At 41.2% G+C, this 16,944-nt stretch overlaps 4 protein-coding genes across 4 annotated transcripts; 1 reads left to right on the forward strand and 3 right to left on the reverse strand.

The window, feature by feature from the left end:
* The first annotated feature begins 2,848 nt into the window (after positions 1–2,848).
* On the forward strand, positions 2,849–4,403 carry LOC116196208 (probable galacturonosyltransferase-like 10). Its single transcript, XM_031525823.1, has one exon. The coding sequence runs from the start codon at positions 3,063–3,065 to the stop codon at positions 4,257–4,259; it is 1,197 nt and encodes a 398-aa protein (XP_031381683.1). The 5' UTR covers positions 2,849–3,062; the 3' UTR covers positions 4,260–4,403.
* Positions 4,404–4,640: 237 nt separating this feature from the next.
* LOC116196209 lies at positions 4,641–7,775 on the reverse strand. The gene is made up of 5 exons (XM_031525824.1): positions 7,206–7,775; positions 6,853–7,117; positions 5,671–5,769; positions 5,376–5,590; positions 4,641–4,880 (listed from the first exon to the last, which is right to left on the reverse strand). Exons 1-5 carry the CDS (start codon positions 7,631–7,633, stop codon positions 4,805–4,807), a joined length of 1,083 nt encoding a protein of 360 aa, XP_031381684.1. The 5' UTR covers positions 7,634–7,775; the 3' UTR covers positions 4,641–4,804.
* A 1,662-nt stretch (positions 7,776–9,437) lies between these two features.
* LOC116194713 (E2F transcription factor-like E2FF) lies at positions 9,438–12,505 on the reverse strand. The gene is made up of 11 exons (XM_031523600.1): positions 12,143–12,505; positions 11,954–12,021; positions 11,615–11,667; positions 11,434–11,511; positions 11,290–11,343; positions 11,088–11,169; positions 10,867–10,934; positions 10,703–10,775; positions 10,538–10,599; positions 10,024–10,441; positions 9,438–9,918 (listed from the first exon to the last, which is right to left on the reverse strand). Exons 1-11 carry the CDS (start codon positions 12,226–12,228, stop codon positions 9,827–9,829), a joined length of 1,134 nt encoding a protein of 377 aa, XP_031379460.1. The 5' UTR covers positions 12,229–12,505; the 3' UTR covers positions 9,438–9,826.
* A 1,009-nt stretch (positions 12,506–13,514) lies between these two features.
* Positions 13,515–16,703, reverse strand: LOC116193625 (mannose-1-phosphate guanyltransferase alpha-B-like). Its single transcript, XM_031522367.1, has 15 exons — positions 16,538–16,703; positions 16,319–16,416; positions 16,119–16,219; positions 15,947–16,025; positions 15,755–15,815; positions 15,530–15,576; positions 15,322–15,414; positions 15,132–15,222; positions 14,980–15,031; positions 14,748–14,867; positions 14,501–14,648; positions 14,277–14,369; positions 14,128–14,196; positions 14,007–14,049; positions 13,515–13,914 (listed from the first exon to the last, which is right to left on the reverse strand). The coding sequence occupies exons 1-15, from the start codon at positions 16,593–16,595 to the stop codon at positions 13,814–13,816; spliced, it is 1,254 nt and encodes a 417-aa protein (XP_031378227.1). The 5' UTR covers positions 16,596–16,703; the 3' UTR covers positions 13,515–13,813.
* Between the last annotated feature and the right edge of the window lie 241 nt (positions 16,704–16,944).

Consider the following 16,944-nt stretch of genomic DNA (forward strand, 5'->3'; position numbering starts at 1 on the left):
TATGATTTAATAACAATATAATGGATGTCATACTCTATATTTGATATTGATAATATGTTTTCATCAGTTATTTTGCAATGAGGCTTTTTGAGACATATCCTTTAAGACGGAAAAATTCATCTCTAAATCATGTAGAGATGGAGTTTCTCGTCTCTACAGGAGCGAAATCCTGTAAAGAAATAAACGAGCAATGGCTGGCTCTGCAAATTTGCCCTGCTCCTAGTTGTTGTGCCCCAGCCCTTATGTTTCTTGTAATTCACCCTCCAACATCTCAGTAATTCTTGGAAATTGATTTCTACCATGAGACCTAATTTCCACTTCGCTAGACGAACTGAAAAATTACCTGCGGATTGGATACATGAACATTCCTAGCTAGGATCCACGTGACACCTCCGGTGATAACATTTCCCTCGAGTCCGCTATCAGGATCTTCCAAGAGAGAATCCAACGAAAATCGACCGGGAAGCTGGAAATAAGACACCATGGATAGATTGCCCACTGGGAAGGGACATGTGATTGCGATGATATTGCAATGTTATGGCAATATAATATCAATTCCTAGGGTGGTCTCGTCTCAACCATGAACAGTCCATCGCTTAATAAGTATTTTCTTAAGCTTTTGGACAGTGATGGTAGAGCGATCGAAAAGCTGAATTATTATGTACGATGTGGCAATATTGATAATTACTGATCTACCAAACAGGGACCTTAACTTTGTCTTGCAAAAGGAAGTGGAGAAAATGTGCTCCCTTAAGCTTATATTTCACCTGTCCTTTTACTTTTTCGGGATGCACCACCACCTATCCAATCTTAAATATTTTTCCCTTGTATTTGTTTTGGTTACCAATTGACATTCATTGATTTTTGAGGAAAAAAATGCACCACCTATCCAATCTTTGAAAATCCAATAAACCATAACTTATTCAAAATCGGGATCAGTCGGTTCACTAACGACTAGGGCCATGTTTGAAAAGTAAAAAAATTTTCAACTCTACTTAATTTAACTTGCTATAAAAAAAAAAGATGTCGATATTTTGAAGAAGGTGGGATTCACCAGTTACCTTTATTTGACTTGTGTTAATTTTTTTTTTATTGTTGTCGGTGGCAATTGAAATTATGGCAAGATAAAGACAAAGCAAGTTACCTTTTAACATCAATTGTGAGTCCCATAAGAAAGATAAAGAAGGGCACAAGAAGGAAAAAAATTGAGATTGAGTCAACAACTGATGTGTCCCTTCCTCTTCAAAATATCAACTGCCTTTGTCTAGAATTCTCTCTGCGTGGTCCACTATGAAGTAGAACTTTCTCATTGTGAATTTTCTCTATTCATAAAACTCAAATATAAAACCTTATTTATGAAGAATAGACATAAAAACCACTTGAATGAGCTTATGTCCACTACAAAAGTGAATAAAAGGGAAAATACTCGAGTAGAAATTACAAGAGCAGGCTATATCGGTTGACCCGCCAGGCAACTATAAAGGAAAAAAAAGGCTTGAAGCCATAGCAAGTAACAGCAAATACAGTTGTAGAAGCCTTCCTTAAACCAATTATCATGATGAACCACCTTACTGCAACAATTCTCTATGGACCCCGGTAAAAATCAGGAAGGGGAACCTTAGTCCTATCCATTAATCCATAGTGAATTTCTATCGAGCAGAAAAGGCCTGGGGTAGGTATCCGAGTGCAGGCTCCACCTATAGATAGCAAGTCTTAGACAGTCAAACCTAAGGAACAAGAGATGTCAAGCAGTTAAAACTCCTTCGATCGGATCAAACCAATGACCATCATTCCGGTCTTAATCAACCTATACCTAGTAGCTCGATCCCAAGACAATCAAACCTAAGGAACTAGAACCGTTAATTAGCTAGAGTTGCCACAATCAGTTCAAATCAGTGACCGTCAACTGGGGAGCTTAACCAAATAAATCGACAACAAAAAGGCAACCACAAATAGATGACTTAATCTGGCGGAAGGAAGAGCAGACCGCCTAGATTGGCGGTCCTAAACGTGTTGACGAGACAATCATTAAGCAGAGATGTTCTCGAAGGAGAAACCATGTATAGAATAGGGAGGCATATATGTGTGTGTACATATATATATATATATATATATATATATGCATCGAAAGTAATAGCCCGACGGGGTCATTTGACTTTCCAGCTGCCAGCCATGAAATACGATGGAGATCGAGCAGTCCAGTGTTGCCGTGTGGTCTAAGTCATCTCCGATGTGCTAAGCGATCGACGAAACATTGGTTCACCCACTATCCATATTATTACTATCTATTAATTGGGTGGATACTAAAACATATATCGTGCATGATGGCATCTCTTTCAAATATGCAAAATACGAGTCTCGCAAAGAATTCTCGAATTCCTTTATTGAAATTCATTATATGTTTATCATCACAACTTACGAAAAACCCTTCAATTCAAGATTTGAGATTCAAGAATGAACATCTATTTGTAGTATGTCTCTAAGAACAAGCAATGCATCATACCTAACAATAAATTCAAAAATATGAAGAATAAAGAGTTCATTTGCACGTGGTCACATGTCTCCATGCACAGACCATAAATTCGAGAATCCAACTTGAATTAAATTAAATTAAATTAATCATATAAAGGAAAGTGTGGGGAGACGTCCGTTTGATCCGTTCACAGCATGTGGTCACATCACATGTGCCAACTAATGGTTCACCGAAAAATTAATTAATTAAGTAATAATCAAACAGCAGCTCCTTTCCTGGAACCAGACATTCCTACCAGACAAGAACGAGAAAACGTTTTCCAATGTTAAATTAGACAATTCAAATTCCGACCACTACATGAAATGGAAACAAACAACGTTGGACTTGGAGAGGCTCTCATGCATAGTAATTGCCGCGTTCTGTTCCCTAACGAAAGTGCGTTTCCACTTCTATTCTTTTCCCGTTTTCGATTTCCCTTCCCATCTCCTCTTCCTATATATACTGAAAACCAAAATCGACATGCCCATATTGTCTTTCAAGGAAGAGCTAGGTAGAGTGAACAGTTTTCCGTTTTCCGTCCGACCGGAGAATGTTGTCGCGGCAGCCTACACTTGTTCTAGTCCTCCTGGCCATAACCTTTGTCACTTCGATTCCTCACTTCTCTGTCTTCGCGACTGCTGCTCGGTTAATCCCAGGAGATAGGAAGTCCACCGGAAATGAACTGGCATGCGGTTCTGATGAGCGAGTGCAGTTCTTTGAGGCTTCTGAGTATAGGAATGGACCTCAGAGCACTGCTCTGGATCGGAGCAGTTCGGAGTTCGTGTGTGACCCGAGGCTTGTCCGAATAGCTATGACACTTGACCTTGAGTACCTAAGAGGCACTGTGGCCGCGGTTTACTCGGTTCTCAAGCATGCTTCATGCCCCGAGAATATCTTCTTTCATTTTGTAGCTTCCAATTCGAGTTCGAGTTCGAGTTCGAACTCCTCACACTCGGACTATTTAGCGATGGTTCTCCGAGCCACTTTTCCTTCGTTGAGGTTCAGAGTATATCAGTTTGAAGAAAGCCGTGTGGGCCACTTGATTTCTTCTTCAATCCGGCGAGCTTTGGAGAGCCCGCTGAATTACGCAAGAAACTACCTGGCTGAAATATTCGAGCCGTGCGTAGGACGGGTGATATACCTCGACTCCGATATCATAGTTGTGGACGATATCCGCAAACTGTGGCAGATTCAATTAACTGGGTCCAGAATGATCGGAGCGCCCGAATACTGCCACGCCGACTTCACCAAGTACTTCACGGACGAGTTGTGGTCAGATACCGAGCTGCCTGCAGTTTTTAATGGAAAGAGCCCATGCTACTTCAACACCGGTGTGATGGTGATGGACCTTTCGAGGTGGCGGGAGGGTGAGTACACGAGGAGGATCGAGAGGTGGATGGAGATCCAGAAGGAGAGGAGGATCTACGAGTTGGGCTCGCTCCCGCCATTTTTGTTGGTTTTCGGAGGAGATGTGGTCCCGATCGACCAAAGGTGGAATCAGCATGGCCTAGGCGGGGACAATGTATCAGGCAGTTGCAGGGCCCTGCACCCAGGTCCGGTAAGCCTACTCCACTGGAGCGGGAAGCTGAAGCCATGGGCGAGACTCGATGCAGGGGAACCATGCCCGGTGGATTACTTCTGGATGCCTTATGACCTCTACAAGTTTGCAACTAGCGCAAGATCGAATCGGCACGGGGAACCATCCCGAACAGAGATGAGGCAGGATAGGAAATTTTTTCTTGTGTAGGTGAAAAGATCAGACGAAATACTCTTCTTTTTTTTTCGGTAGGAAATATTCTTTCATTGAGTAGTATGGAAATCGAGCTGTAGGCATACAACAACAATTCTTCCAAGTTCTGTACATGATTAGTAAGAGCAAAACATTCATCAAGGTCCGATTGTTTCGTTTACAGTTTATTACAGACTGTCTTACCATTACATTAATCTCTTCTGTTATCATCTTAATCAAAGCCTAAACCGATTCGCCAAGCTCGGAAGCCCCCTTCACAATAGGATCCATAGCAGGTTAGGCAAGATCCCATCAAATGGGCCAAACAACTCAGAAGAACTTTAACACGAGAATTCAAACCGAGTTCACACCGTCCATCCATCTCGTGGCCCTTGTGAATGGTTCTTGCAGAAACCCAATTCTGAAAGCATTGATTTTGCTGAAAACTATTGATCGAAGGTTTATTGTTTCTACGGGTAGGGTTACATAAGTGATAATATTACATCGATAATGAACAGTGAAAGAAAGTGAAAAAGGATATACACAAAATGCCTCTCGCTCTTCTACAACAGCCCCACTACACAACTCAATTGCAGTCTGTTCTCCAAACCTCTCAAGTGATGTCCCAACAGCATACACCTGCCAACACCGTAATGATCTTTCCTTAGATTCCATCGACAATTCAAATTGTGGGACTCTATCAGAGTTGATGAAGTGAATTGTCCAATTCGTGAGATGAATCATATGATGACATGGTATCAAGAACAAAAACCATACTTTGAGTTGAGGCAAATTTCAAGAGTAAGTGCCCAGGAGTGGGATACTACCAGATCAGCTGAAAATTAGTGGCGAAAAAATTTTGTGCAGTAAAACCTGAAAGTGAAATTAACTTGTGTCCCCGAAGTACACAACCTAAGTATGTCCTCATCTAAACAATGTGGTACATAGAGAAAGCCGTGCAAAGAACAAGTAGCATCTCCGACAATTGTCTAGGTTATGAACAATTAAGAAATGAAGTCTGAAGAACAGATCTTAAGGGTGAGATCTGGAATCAACATCTAGAAAAACTGAAGTTAAGTTGAAGCACATCATGGAAGCAACAATGATTCACTAAGAGAAGGGGCAGTAACGTACCAGAACAGCAGTTTGGCCAAATAATCCCTTGAAGTGCCTATCATATCACGTGATTCATCAGATCCATCCTCACAACTCTCGGCATTTCCCACAAGAGAACCTACCATATGCTCACTCGCTGTGTCAATTTTAAAGAATCTCCGCAGTATATTTTGAACAAGCCGTTGAATGATTTCTTCTACTTCTACTGACGATGGCCGTGATAGTTCATTCACCTGTAAAATGTAAGGAGGATGACCAATGGGAACAAATAATTTTAAAAAATGACTTCAGCAAAAATAAGAACTGCACTTACCATATCAGAATCCAAAGAACGCAAATACTCCAGCAGATCATTTCTGCTTTCTCTGCCAAATTCCATTCTCTTGTTTTCCTGTTTCTGGGCACACAATTCCTGAAAGAAGAATCCACTGACAACTTAGAGGAAGAACTAAATGGAGGCATGTGCAGAAATGACATTTCAACATCACCCGAGTTCCCAGCAGAATTAGATGTCGGGCCACTGCTTGACAACGACAAGACAAACCATCATATTGAAGAAGTGAAAACAAAATCCCCAGGCAGCAATTCTGAATCACTAGGATTTGACACATGTCACAAGCAATAATTTAAGCGGCAGCTCATCATGGTAAGGTAAGGCACATATTCCAGATCTAAAGCATTGGTGCAGCTCGCAGTGAGTAAACCCCCTTTTACTTGTATTTAGAATAGTCAGAATCTAAAAGCAAGATCCTGTAAGGTCCCCCCTCAGGGCTATAACCCAAGGCAAGTTTTGTCTGTCGAAATACATCCAGTAAAATCATGAATTCCTTTTTAACCCCTCATATAGCATTAAGGCCTGATGTCAAATGATACCAGTTATCAGTATTTTTGTTTTTTGGATAACTTACCAGCATTTGTTACCAAAAACGAACACGGTACTCTATAGCTAATCAGGTAAAGAAACTAATTTACCAAAAAAAATCAAGTAAAGAAAGTTATTTAAAAATTATCCTTGAAAGTGAACATTATGAAGGCTGGCTGATATAAGAGCCTTTGCATGTGCAGCCCAAAATCTGCCATGTTGGAAATATGGGAAGGTGACTTTCTATGTCACCTTAGAGTAATCAGACCGCATGATGTCTTCCCATTGGGCCTTAACAAACCTCTTTATATTCCCCTATCAATAAACAGTGCACTGAAGCATTTATCATGTTGAGGCATGAACGAAGTATAGCACTTAACAAGCAGCAACTGATTCGGACATTAGAAAACTTTGTTCCTCCCACGTTACATAGGTGTCTGAAAGGATCACTGCAACATTCACTTTCCCTAGATTCCGTAGGTACATTAAGCTGATCGAAACCTTAATCCAATGTCCCATTTTCAATTATACGCAGCAAAATATTTCATTTTTTCCTGTATACTTCAAAGCTCAAATATATTGATGCCAACTCAACACCGTAAAGCAAGAAATTCCCAGAATTGAAGGACTGACCTCTTCGACCGCATGCAACTCTGATTGCAACTGCTGAATATAACTCAAAGCCTCCGGAGATAGATCCCCGAAAACCTGTATTCTCTCCAAATCCTCCGTGCACGAATCATCTAGCTGGATGTTAACATTGCTGCCATTGAATTTCTCTCCTTCCGCTTCCAAATCCTCAGTTTCTTCCAGGGAATCCACGCTTTTTAAGGAACTCGGAGATATATCGAAGTTCCTCATCAAGGAAATCCGATACTCCGCGTTCCACAGCGTATACCTAACACCAAAAGCAATCGACTTCATTCAATTTTAAGCACACGTGATTGTTTACTTTGTAAATATAAGGTCCCTGCTGAGTTAATTACCCTGTAATGATGGACGAGACGAGGAGGCGGTACAGCGGATGCTTGGAAACCGTGACCGTGACGGAGAACTGATCCGACGGGAGGAGGCCAAGCATCGTCGAGATGGTCTGCTTCATGGAGTCCTTGGCAGAGTCGGAGACGCCCTTGGAGATAACGGAATTATCCAGGGGCTCGATCCTCTTCAGCATGTTAGCAATCACAGAGAACCCCTGGTCCAAAGACGACTTGCGCGTGGAGACGAACTCATCCGAGAGCCCGCCGCTGAGGCAGCTGACGGTGGCGGAGGAGGGGGCGGAGTCGGCGCGCCGGCGGGTCAGGGGGGCGAAGGAGGGGAGGAAGGGAGTCCGGAGGTGGCGCGAGAGGGGAGGAGACCGGGGGGAGAGGTCAGCGAGGCGAGAGATGATGAAGGCCCGAGCTGAGGCCGCCATGTGAGGAGCTCTCTCCGAGCTTCGAGGGCTCAGGCGATGGTCTTCCACTCTCTCCCTCTCTCTCTATCTGTCTTTGTGATAGAGATTGGAAGGATCATGGAGAGAATCTTTCAATTGGCGTTGGACCTCTCGCTGGTTCTTTCCTTGCTTGGCTGATGTGAGTTAGGTGGGTAGCTCCCGAATTTCCCATATTTTACAAACATGCCACTCAATGCCCTTGAAAAGAAGAATAACAGTTCAGTCCCTATACTTTTCCACCCCGTCCAGTTTAGTCTCCATCCATTTGTTCCTTTTGAGACCAACCCAATGTGGAATTGCTCCATTAAACAGGGCCTAACGGATAGTTTTCGTAGGCATTTGATTTAGGGTTGTTCATGGTTAGGGTTTAGGACGGCTTGATTCTTCCCAAATTTAAACACTTAAGGGAAGGTCTATCCCAACCCTTGTTAAATCCACTAAGAATTTGTGAAAATATCTTAAATCATTCACAATAACTTAACGGATTTTCATCGAGAATTCTCTTACCATTAAGACATTCATGTCCACCGTCAAAGAACATGAATAAATCCTGAACAAAATCTAACCAACAACTACAACAAACTATCATACAAGTTTATTGAATAAAACATAGATCAAATTAAACGAGTTTCAAGAAATCATAATCCATGTTAAATTCGATCAATTCACTCTACTAAAAGCGCTAAACTCATTCAAATACATAAAACTCCATAAACTTAATCCTTTACAAGCTCTTTAATGGAAGTATTTAAGTAATTTTATACTTAACGGGGCTTGAGATGAGTTTTCATGCTAAAAAATAAACCGTTCTCGAACCCTACAGGGTATTGATGAAAAATTCTTTAACCCTTCCCGTGAACCAACTGGCAAAACCCTTTTATTATTGGGGTCCGGACATGGTTAACCTATTTACTAAAACCCATGAACATCCCTAATTTGATTAAGGGGAATAAGTACGTATGCAGTTGATGACATGAATTACGTAAAGAGATAAGTGTAAGAATAAAAGGTAAATATTCAATATGTGCGAATAAGATATAAAAAAAGTCAAAAGGACTATATAAATTAATGCATATATATCGTTAAGAGCAATATAGAAAGGGCCAAACGACCTTACTGAGTAGGCTATGATGCCATGTTGGCCCTTGAAGATTTTATCGATGCTCATGCAACTCTAGTCTCGACACGCTAGAATAGCATGACTAGAACTAGATGGCTAGAAGAGCCATATAATATAAGGACTACCGCGTAAGAAGGAAAAAGTTAGGGGGAGTGATTTTGACAGTTTTGGGTCTTCGGCAAGTGGAATTAATTGGTGATTTTTTTACTTCGCCTCGTAGAGTCGTATATGTCATGATCAATCCGACATTTTAGTTTAGCTCCCATGCGGGATGCTGCGACGACGTTTCCTCAGCCGCCGGCCACTGTGCCCTCTTCTCTTCTTTACGGCAGGCCCTTCATGCCTGGTAATTTTTGCATTTTTATTTTTATTTTCTTTGTTGAACAAAATATTTCATGCACCACGGGATTAATGATTCGCCATGATCCATTTTATTTTTCTTTTATGATTGTCCAAAACAAAATTAAATCTGAACTCATGAAATTGTCATGGCAACGAGCAAGACAATCTACCATCACCAATTTCCCGAACGTTAAACCTCAGATTCAATGTTGTTGTTCCTTTTCTTGTAAACCTTCATTAATAAGTTATATGATATGATATACGGATCCTTGCCTTGGATTTGCATTTGTAAATTATATTATATATGAGATAATAAATAAAATGAGTTCTAAAAAAAAGATATATGAATGAGTTCGTGAGCCAAAGGAAAAGACATTGCGAATCTCTCAACAATGGACAATTTGAAAAGGAAAAAAGAAAAAAAAAGAAATTGAGTCATAAAATCATCTACCTGAGCTTCAAGCGATTATTTGTCTGTTGTCAAACCTAAAACTGACACGAACCAATTTGAAGAACACGGCCAGTGAAATATTCAAGGGGGGATCAATGAGGATTAGTGAACTCGGGTTGGTTGTGACTATACAACGGGGCATCAAGAGAATGCACCCGACTAGCCATGGCCTTAGAACAAGTGAAATCAAGAGAATCTTCTGAAGTTGAGTTCTTCTGCACTTAAGAATCGATCGCTGCCAATGGAGAAACGAGAAATTTCGTTAGGAGACTTCCTGTACATGGTTGTTTCCCGCGACTTCGGTGTACCATGACTTCCAAGCCTCCATGTAATGAGCAAAGAGATCACTCAGAGCTGCAATTCAACGAAAGCCACATCTTGTGTGATTTAGTTCTTTCCTCTGTTGTAAGTATAAGAAAAGGGCATTTGAAACTTATTCTGCAGAATAAGATGCACTACCTTGATTCTGATATTGAGGGCGATGAGCTGAAGCAAGGGTCTCCCAGTCTTGAGTACGTCGCGCACTGTTCCGTTCTGTAGCTGCTGATTGGCTCACAGGTTCAGGAGCAAAGGGACCGAATACATAACCCCGCACCTCGTGACTCGGCTGCTGTTCTACTTCACTCTTATTATCACAACTGTTCTCTGAATCTTCTTGCTTCACAGCGACAGGATACTTAACCATCCCGTTTGACTTCCAACTAATCGAAGAATCCACCTTACTTCTCTTGGACTCGTAATTAGTTAAATCCAGTCCGAACATTCTTTTCCGGGATTCACTCTTGTCTGAACCAGCAGCATATATGAATCCATTGACAGGAGTTCCTCTCCATCCCAACCACCTGAATGCAGGTTTTCTAGTCTCAGGGTGATGTGTCTGCAGATAAGTCCATCATATGTAAGTTAAGTAATAAAATCGTACGAAAAGCAATCACTTTGGTTCTTATCAGGCAGTGCTAGTTTCGTATGTTACCTTCTCAATCATGTTCATCGAAGAGAAAACATTGGCAATGTCATAGAGTCGTCTAATTTTTGCTGCAACACGATGTAAGATAGAGGTGATCAGATCAGCAAAGGGGTCACCTTTCGTTTTCCTCTATTGACTCTCTCTATACATAGATAAAATAAAGTGAATTACTTCGCATAGCTGTTGAATTGCTGTTATCTCCGAGCAAAGCCATGGCTGCACTGTCAAGAGTGATGAGTTCCGCCTGCAAAAGCACAAGAAAAGAAGGAAACATGAGACGGGAACAGTATATGACGAGAGTACTAAAAAAAATGAAGTAAATGATGTTCACTTACCCCAGAGCAGAGAAAGAGCTTGACAAAGTTCTGAGTGAGTATGGCCAAAGATTTCTCTTTCCTGTTGTCTACAGAAAGAAACCAACGCTTATGAATTGACACAAATATGCAAGTACCCATCTTGTCAAAAATAATCTCGGTTTCAACTCTGCGCAAGATCTTGGGTACTTCCCAGATTGTCAAGATGATGAAATGGCATTAACAAAGAGAGGCAGAATTACCATTTTTAGACGACCCAGAGGAGACATCTTGCATCTCGAGCTTGAGATCGGAAGACCCAACAGTTTCACAATCATTCGAAACCTAGCAAAATTTTCCACAATAAGTTTCAGACTCCAAACACTCGACAACGGATTTAGTTTGAACATTCTCTTCCTACCCTAGCTCAAATAACTACTCTTGAGTGTGATTTGTGAACTATACCTTGGTCGAATTGAAGCAACTTGACATGGTAAAATTCTCCTTCAGCCCTACTTCCTGGTTCAATGGTCGAATGTGTCAGAAACCCCAAATCCCCACCAGCAAATAAGCAAGGGAGACCTAAAGAAGAATAGAACCAGGACACACCTTGAGCTCTTCAAGAGCCTCGGGGATCACCCCAAAGCCTTTCCATGCGTACTGATTCTTGGCTTTTCTAGCTACAACCTAGACAATATCAAATAACCCGATTAATTGGGCCATCCATAAATTAAAGCAAATAATTGTTTATGCTTTTTCCACGACCAAATCCAGGGACAGAAAGTCCTACTCCAATGCTTTCCAATATGTTGACAACGTCATAGATGCGGCGCCGTTCGACTCCTGAAATATTTGCAAATATCTATTGAGAGAAATAATTGATGAACCGAAAGCTCAGGTGTTCATCCACTATCAGTCAATGAAATCTATCTCGGTTACAGATTCAACTAGCGTCAGAGAGAAACCAAAGGACGTTCAGATAATATATTTGAACTACGGCATTTGACACTGCTTATAAAATCCAAAGACACTATTGTTTGCGAAATTTTTTTTTTTATGGTTTTCGAAAATGTGACCCCGGGGAGTAGTACGTAGCTCCAGGGCAAACAATTAAAGACAAGATCCGCACCTAACCGGATAGCAGCGTCGTCGAGCCCGATGGAATCGACACCGTCCTTGTTGTAGAGCCTCAGAAAGCTGGCAAGAATAAGAGATCAACCATAGAGCCGCATCAGTGAGCAGATCCAGAAACAAAATTCAGAATGTCTGGGAGAAGAAGAAGAACGGAAGGAAGGAAGGGAAGTTTGAAATAGTTTACTTGGAGGAGAGGACCCCGAGGGACTTATCCTTCCGGCAGTAGAAGGGCTGCCTCGATTCGCAGTCTCCGCCTCCAAGAACAGACATTTCCGAGCCCCAGAGAAGAAAAACAAAGGAAACTCCTTCCTCCGTTCCTCGTCGGCCCTCCTGCTGCTCAGTGCTCTGATCCAGAGAGAAAAGCTGAGACCCAGAGAAGGAGAGAGAGAGAGAGAGAGAGAGAGAGAGGGACCGTTAATAATGGAGGGAGAAGGGAGAAGGAGAGGGAGAGGAGGGTTTTCGTCTGCTGCTGCTTGAGGAGAGGGAGGGAGAGGCATCGTTGCTTTTGGCGGCTTTGAAAATTTGAATCTTTGGGGGAGACGACAATCTGAGTATTGGATCTGAAATCCGCCCGCGCCCTCTCTCTCCCTCGCAGGTTTTCCCTCTTTTTTTTTTTTTTTTTGGCTCGCGGTTGTTTGAATTGAAGGCGCCGGTAGCTCGGTTCTAACAGAATGACGGTTTTACCCTTGTCTTGGTCCCCGTTATCCACGATCCGGGAGGTGCGATTTGGTAATTTCATCCGGGTAAATTAAAATATAGCCGTTCCTTGTCTCTGTCCTTCCGCTCCTCATTCCCTCCAAAGGCCCAACCATCACGGGCCCGGTATCTTTTTTTTTAAAAAAAAAAAAAAATTATAGGATACAGGATTAGGATAGGATTAAATTTTGTTAAATCATTGTGATGATTAATGATTATTGAATTTGCAAAAAATGGATACAATGCAATATATGCACTCCGTCTCAAGCCAAAGAGTTCTAATCTTGACTTTCAAAATAATCTGGACATTCTAAAATGAGATAAACTCCCATAGGAAGCTCTTTAAAAGAAGTAAATTACAACGGTCCATCAAAAAGTTTTCAATTCACTGCTAATTAATAGGAAATTTATTATTTTACTAGATGAATTATTATTTTATAAGAGATTTATTAATTAAAAAAAAATAAAAACTCTTGTAAAATAATAAGTTGGCTTGTTATATGATAAGAAAATGATTTTTCGGAGCATCTACTTAAGGATGCTTCGAATGGAACACGCTATTCTAAAATCCCAACTCTGCTTTGTTGTGTGCTGACTCGTATGTATAGTTATCCCATCGTTTCTGATTATGAACATGACATTATGTAAAGCTGATCAAGCCCATTATCATTCTCGAGCACATGTATTTGCGCCTCAATAGGATAGAAAATAAAGGGAGACGAGCTCATATAACTTAGCTGATTCGACCGACCTTACGCCCAAAAGAGCATAGAAACTATTCGAGAAAGGCAATTTCAAACTTCTACATATATGCTCTACAAATAGAAAATATTCAGAACTTCTGTATGTACCATTATAACTTTGCTGACAATTGAATATATGCCGTGCATTTCTCGATTAGCAAAGAACATCGAATAGATTCGAACTTCATCTTACGCCCAAAACTGGCTCAGTTTAGAAAGTCACTCATGAAAGCAAGCCAAAAATCACGTATTTTTCCTTCTATTCCAATTATACTCTGTTCAACAAGCTGAATCATTCACCACGCCGATGAAATCAGTTCCCTCCTGTTTCGTCTTCCGGCGCATTTTCTCTGTTCTCAAATTAATGCACTCACGCAGTAAATTAGAAAAGGGAGCCTTTGAAAATCTCATTTTTGTTACAAGATGATCTCATCCTGCACACTGACATTAAGGGTCTTGTTTGGCAGGACAATGCTGTTGACAACCACGACTTCATCTTCCACCGTCACAGCTTCACCTGCATTGTCAAGCACGAGCTATATGTTTAGAACACGACCAAGAAAATGAAGTCTTCGCAGGAACATTGAAATCCATTACAAAGAAGATTACCGAGAATAGTTATTCCGAGCTTAGAGTTGTAATCCCCATCACCCTGAAAAGGAAAGAAAGTATGAGTAATTAGGAAAGATAGCAAATAATTTAACGAAGATGTTGCAATAAAGGAACTAACCTGGACCCGGGCCCACTTCCCCAGAGATGATTTCCAACCAATGATCGAGTCCATAACTACCGCATTTTCCTGCAAGAAAGTCTAGACATATAGTATAATGCTCATCTTTAAAGATATGGCATTCTTTAAAAGCATGTCCAGTCTCTCACCTGTAGTTCTACACCATCCAAAATAATACAACTAATAAGTCTCACACCTGCTCCTACACGAACATTTGCTGAGACGGAGACATTGGGACCAATCTGCTCGAACAGCGAAATTGTAATAAGCACGAATCATATGAAGCATAATCGAAAACCTTGGTACATCAACTAAAGGTCTATTTTCCCAGTAAGAATTGAGCACATGAGCGTAGGGACATAGATGGCAATACCTTTGCAGTGGGATGCACTTTTGCAGATGGATGAATATAAACATCGCCGACAATCTTGGCACTCTTGGCACCATCTCCACAAGCGAGAACATAAGGAGAAGTATGGCGGAACTGAGCGAGATAGAGAGCAGAGCATTTCAACGACATTCTGCTCGGGAAGAGCAAGATTTTTAAGTCGCCAAAATACCAATATGGTAACATTATCAAAAAGAAGCAAAAGCATGAGACATGATATTAATAAACGCACCCAGGAGTTTTGATCTGTTCCCAGAAATCCATCGTCTCGTAAGTGTACAGCTGCTTCTTTCCTGCAAGAGGTGATAGAATGTCCTGGTCCAATCTGACAAAATCTCTGGGTGGGTTGGCTCTGTTGAGGAGAATAAGCATCAAATCAGGAAAAAAGAAGAGGAAATTAAGATGCCCAGAAGTTGCGATAAGATTTCATGATTTCACATTTTGGAGCCAGTGAGGATGCTGACCTAATTGTCAAATGTCCAAGGGCATCAATGCTTGGTAGCCGGTGCGGATTGGCTGTAATTAACAACAGGAATGTCACCTCCAACAGAATCGATGAATAAAAGCACATGTTGATGATTACTTTAATCAAAGCTTGACACACGAGATGACCAACCTCTGTCCTCCCGGTGAATCATTACTTCATGAATGGCAGTAAAAATTTCAGGAGTAAAAACATATACACCGCAGTTTATCAGGTCACTTACCTGCATGCATAAAGAATAAATGAATCCTCAACACAGGAAAAATAAATAAAAATTCTTACATTGTAAACCTGCCAGAAAAGATATACTTCATATACTCACAAAGGTCTCAGGTTTCTCTGTGTAATGCAAAAGCTCATTGGTGACTGGATCAGCAACCAACTCCCCAAACTCGTTGGCTGATTCTGCGGAGACCTTTTGCCAAAAAAAATCAAAGAAAATTATGCAGATCAGCAAAATGTTCTAAAACATGGAGAAAATGTTCTCATCATCCGTTGGAAAACAGTAAAAGTTTCCAACGGCCAGTTACCTTAACCACTAGCATTGTTCCCATCCCACCATATCTCTTGTGAGCTTCTGCAAGCACAGTTAGAAATAGATTAACTGCACCACTCGGACAAAAACATGAACAGATTCGCCGAGCATTCAACTGGCAGTAGATTGATTACACCACTGAGAGAAAGCAAGAACAGATTCACCTAGCATCAACTATGATTTATACAGTCTAATCAAGAAAATAAACATTTGGACTCACCGAGCATTTCTAGGAGAGGAAAGTTGCAGCACACGTCACAATTCAACAGAAAGATATCAGTCTATCAAACAAAGACAGAATGACAACACATCAACCTTCGCTCTATCAAATCAGAATACATGAATTAGCAAACGTATTGCCCTTGGCGCGTGCAAACCAAAGGGGAAATTAATAAGCAAAAATGGCACGAACCGGGTTATCTTCCATTATTAGATCTCTAAAGTAGTAGAGGCCACCGGCTGAACCGTAAGGTTTATCCTCTTTCAAGTATCTAAGAAACAAAGAAAAACATAAGAAAGTCCAATAAGGCTTAAATCTCGGAGCCGCAACCAAAGCACAACGTTCTCAATATGACATCCATTACCTCACGGGCACCTTCAACTCGTTTGATATTGAAGACACGTATAGGGCAAATTCCCTCTCATCGTAGAAACCAATCAGGAATACTTGGGCCAAGTTGGGAATCTACCAAAGAAACAAAATTGAATAAGACATCCGCTTTCTGTACCAGTAGATCATGCTTCAACTTCATTAATTAAATTGAAAAATCAAAACTTTGAGTACCCTTCTGCAAGCAAAAATGGGATGCTGAACCATAGGCTGCCCAGCCAAAGGGAAGAGGGGCTTTGGGGTGTTGAACGACAGAGGCCTAAACCTAGTCCCTGCAGAGAATCATACAGCTTGAATACAATCAAGAGGACACGCAATTGAAAAGAACAGAAGATTTTGCCGGAGAATGGAACAGGGCGAGAGCCGAGTCGGTGGTTGATACATGTGTGCTACCTTTGGTAGGCCCGCCGACCATGATCACGGCTGTCACCTTCTCCCCTGAGCTCTCCATCGCCAGAAACCTCAAAGCAGTAAAAAGCTCCAGTAAAGATTTCAACTTTTAGATCGCAGAATGGCCTTTTCTGTTGCTGGGAAGCTGAGGAGGGAATATTCGTTTAATCGCATTGGACGAGAGAAATAACAAAACGGAAAATGGGGGAAAGAGAAAACAAAAGAGTTGGGTGAGGTTTTGGTCCCTCAAAATATTTTGTCATTATTTTCGTCCCTCAATATCCATTCCGTCTAATATTTTAGTCCTGCCGTCATCTTGCGTGTGCGAACCATGACGAAAATCTCACGTGGCGGATAAATTGGACGTAACGTCATTAACCACCCCCAAAATTGCCAAAAACAGCGTCGTT

The sequence above is a fragment of the Punica granatum genome, chromosome 2 (genome assembly GCF_007655135.1).
Source record: "Punica granatum isolate Tunisia-2019 chromosome 2, ASM765513v2, whole genome shotgun sequence".
Taxonomy (NCBI): Eukaryota; Viridiplantae; Streptophyta; class Magnoliopsida; order Myrtales; family Lythraceae; genus Punica; species Punica granatum.

Excerpts from the sequence above, each read along its gene's own strand:
- LOC116196208 (XM_031525823.1), top strand. The coding sequence starts at position 3,063 with ATGTTGTCGCGGCAGCCTACACTTGTTCTAGTCCTCCTGGCCATAACC.
- LOC116196209 (XM_031525824.1), bottom strand. The coding sequence starts at position 7,633 with ATGGCGGCCTCAGCTCGGGCCTTCATCATCTCTCGCCTCGCTGACCTC. Across the intron at positions 7,118-7,205 it reads GTCTCGTCCATCATTACAGG|GTATACGCTGTGGAACGCGG; the intron begins GTAATTAACTCA and ends TTTTGGTGTTAG. Across the intron at positions 5,770-6,852 it reads AGTTGCATGCGGTCGAAGAG|GAATTGTGTGCCCAGAAACA; the intron begins GTCAGTCCTTCA and ends TTCTTCTTTCAG.
- LOC116194713 (XM_031523600.1), bottom strand. The coding sequence starts at position 12,228 with ATGTCTGTTCTTGGAGGCGGAGACTGCGAATCGAGGCAGCCCTTCTAC. Across the intron at positions 11,344-11,433 it reads AGGCTCTTGAAGAGCTCAAG|GAAGTAGGGCTGAAGGAGAA; the intron begins GTGTGTCCTGGT and ends CCATTGAACCAG. Across the intron at positions 10,935-11,087 it reads CTCTGGGTCGTCTAAAAATG|ACAACAGGAAAGAGAAATCT; the intron begins GTAATTCTGCCT and ends TTCTTTCTGTAG.
- LOC116193625 (XM_031522367.1), bottom strand. The coding sequence starts at position 16,595 with ATGGAGAGCTCAGGGGAGAAGGTGACAGCCGTGATCATGGTCGGCGGG. Across the intron at positions 15,032-15,131 it reads GATTCACCGGGAGGACAGAG|CCAATCCGCACCGGCTACCA; the intron begins GTTGGTCATCTC and ends TGTTAATTACAG. Across the intron at positions 14,197-14,276 it reads TGGATGGTGTAGAACTACAG|GAAAATGCGGTAGTTATGGA; the intron begins GTGAGAGACTGG and ends ACTTTCTTGCAG.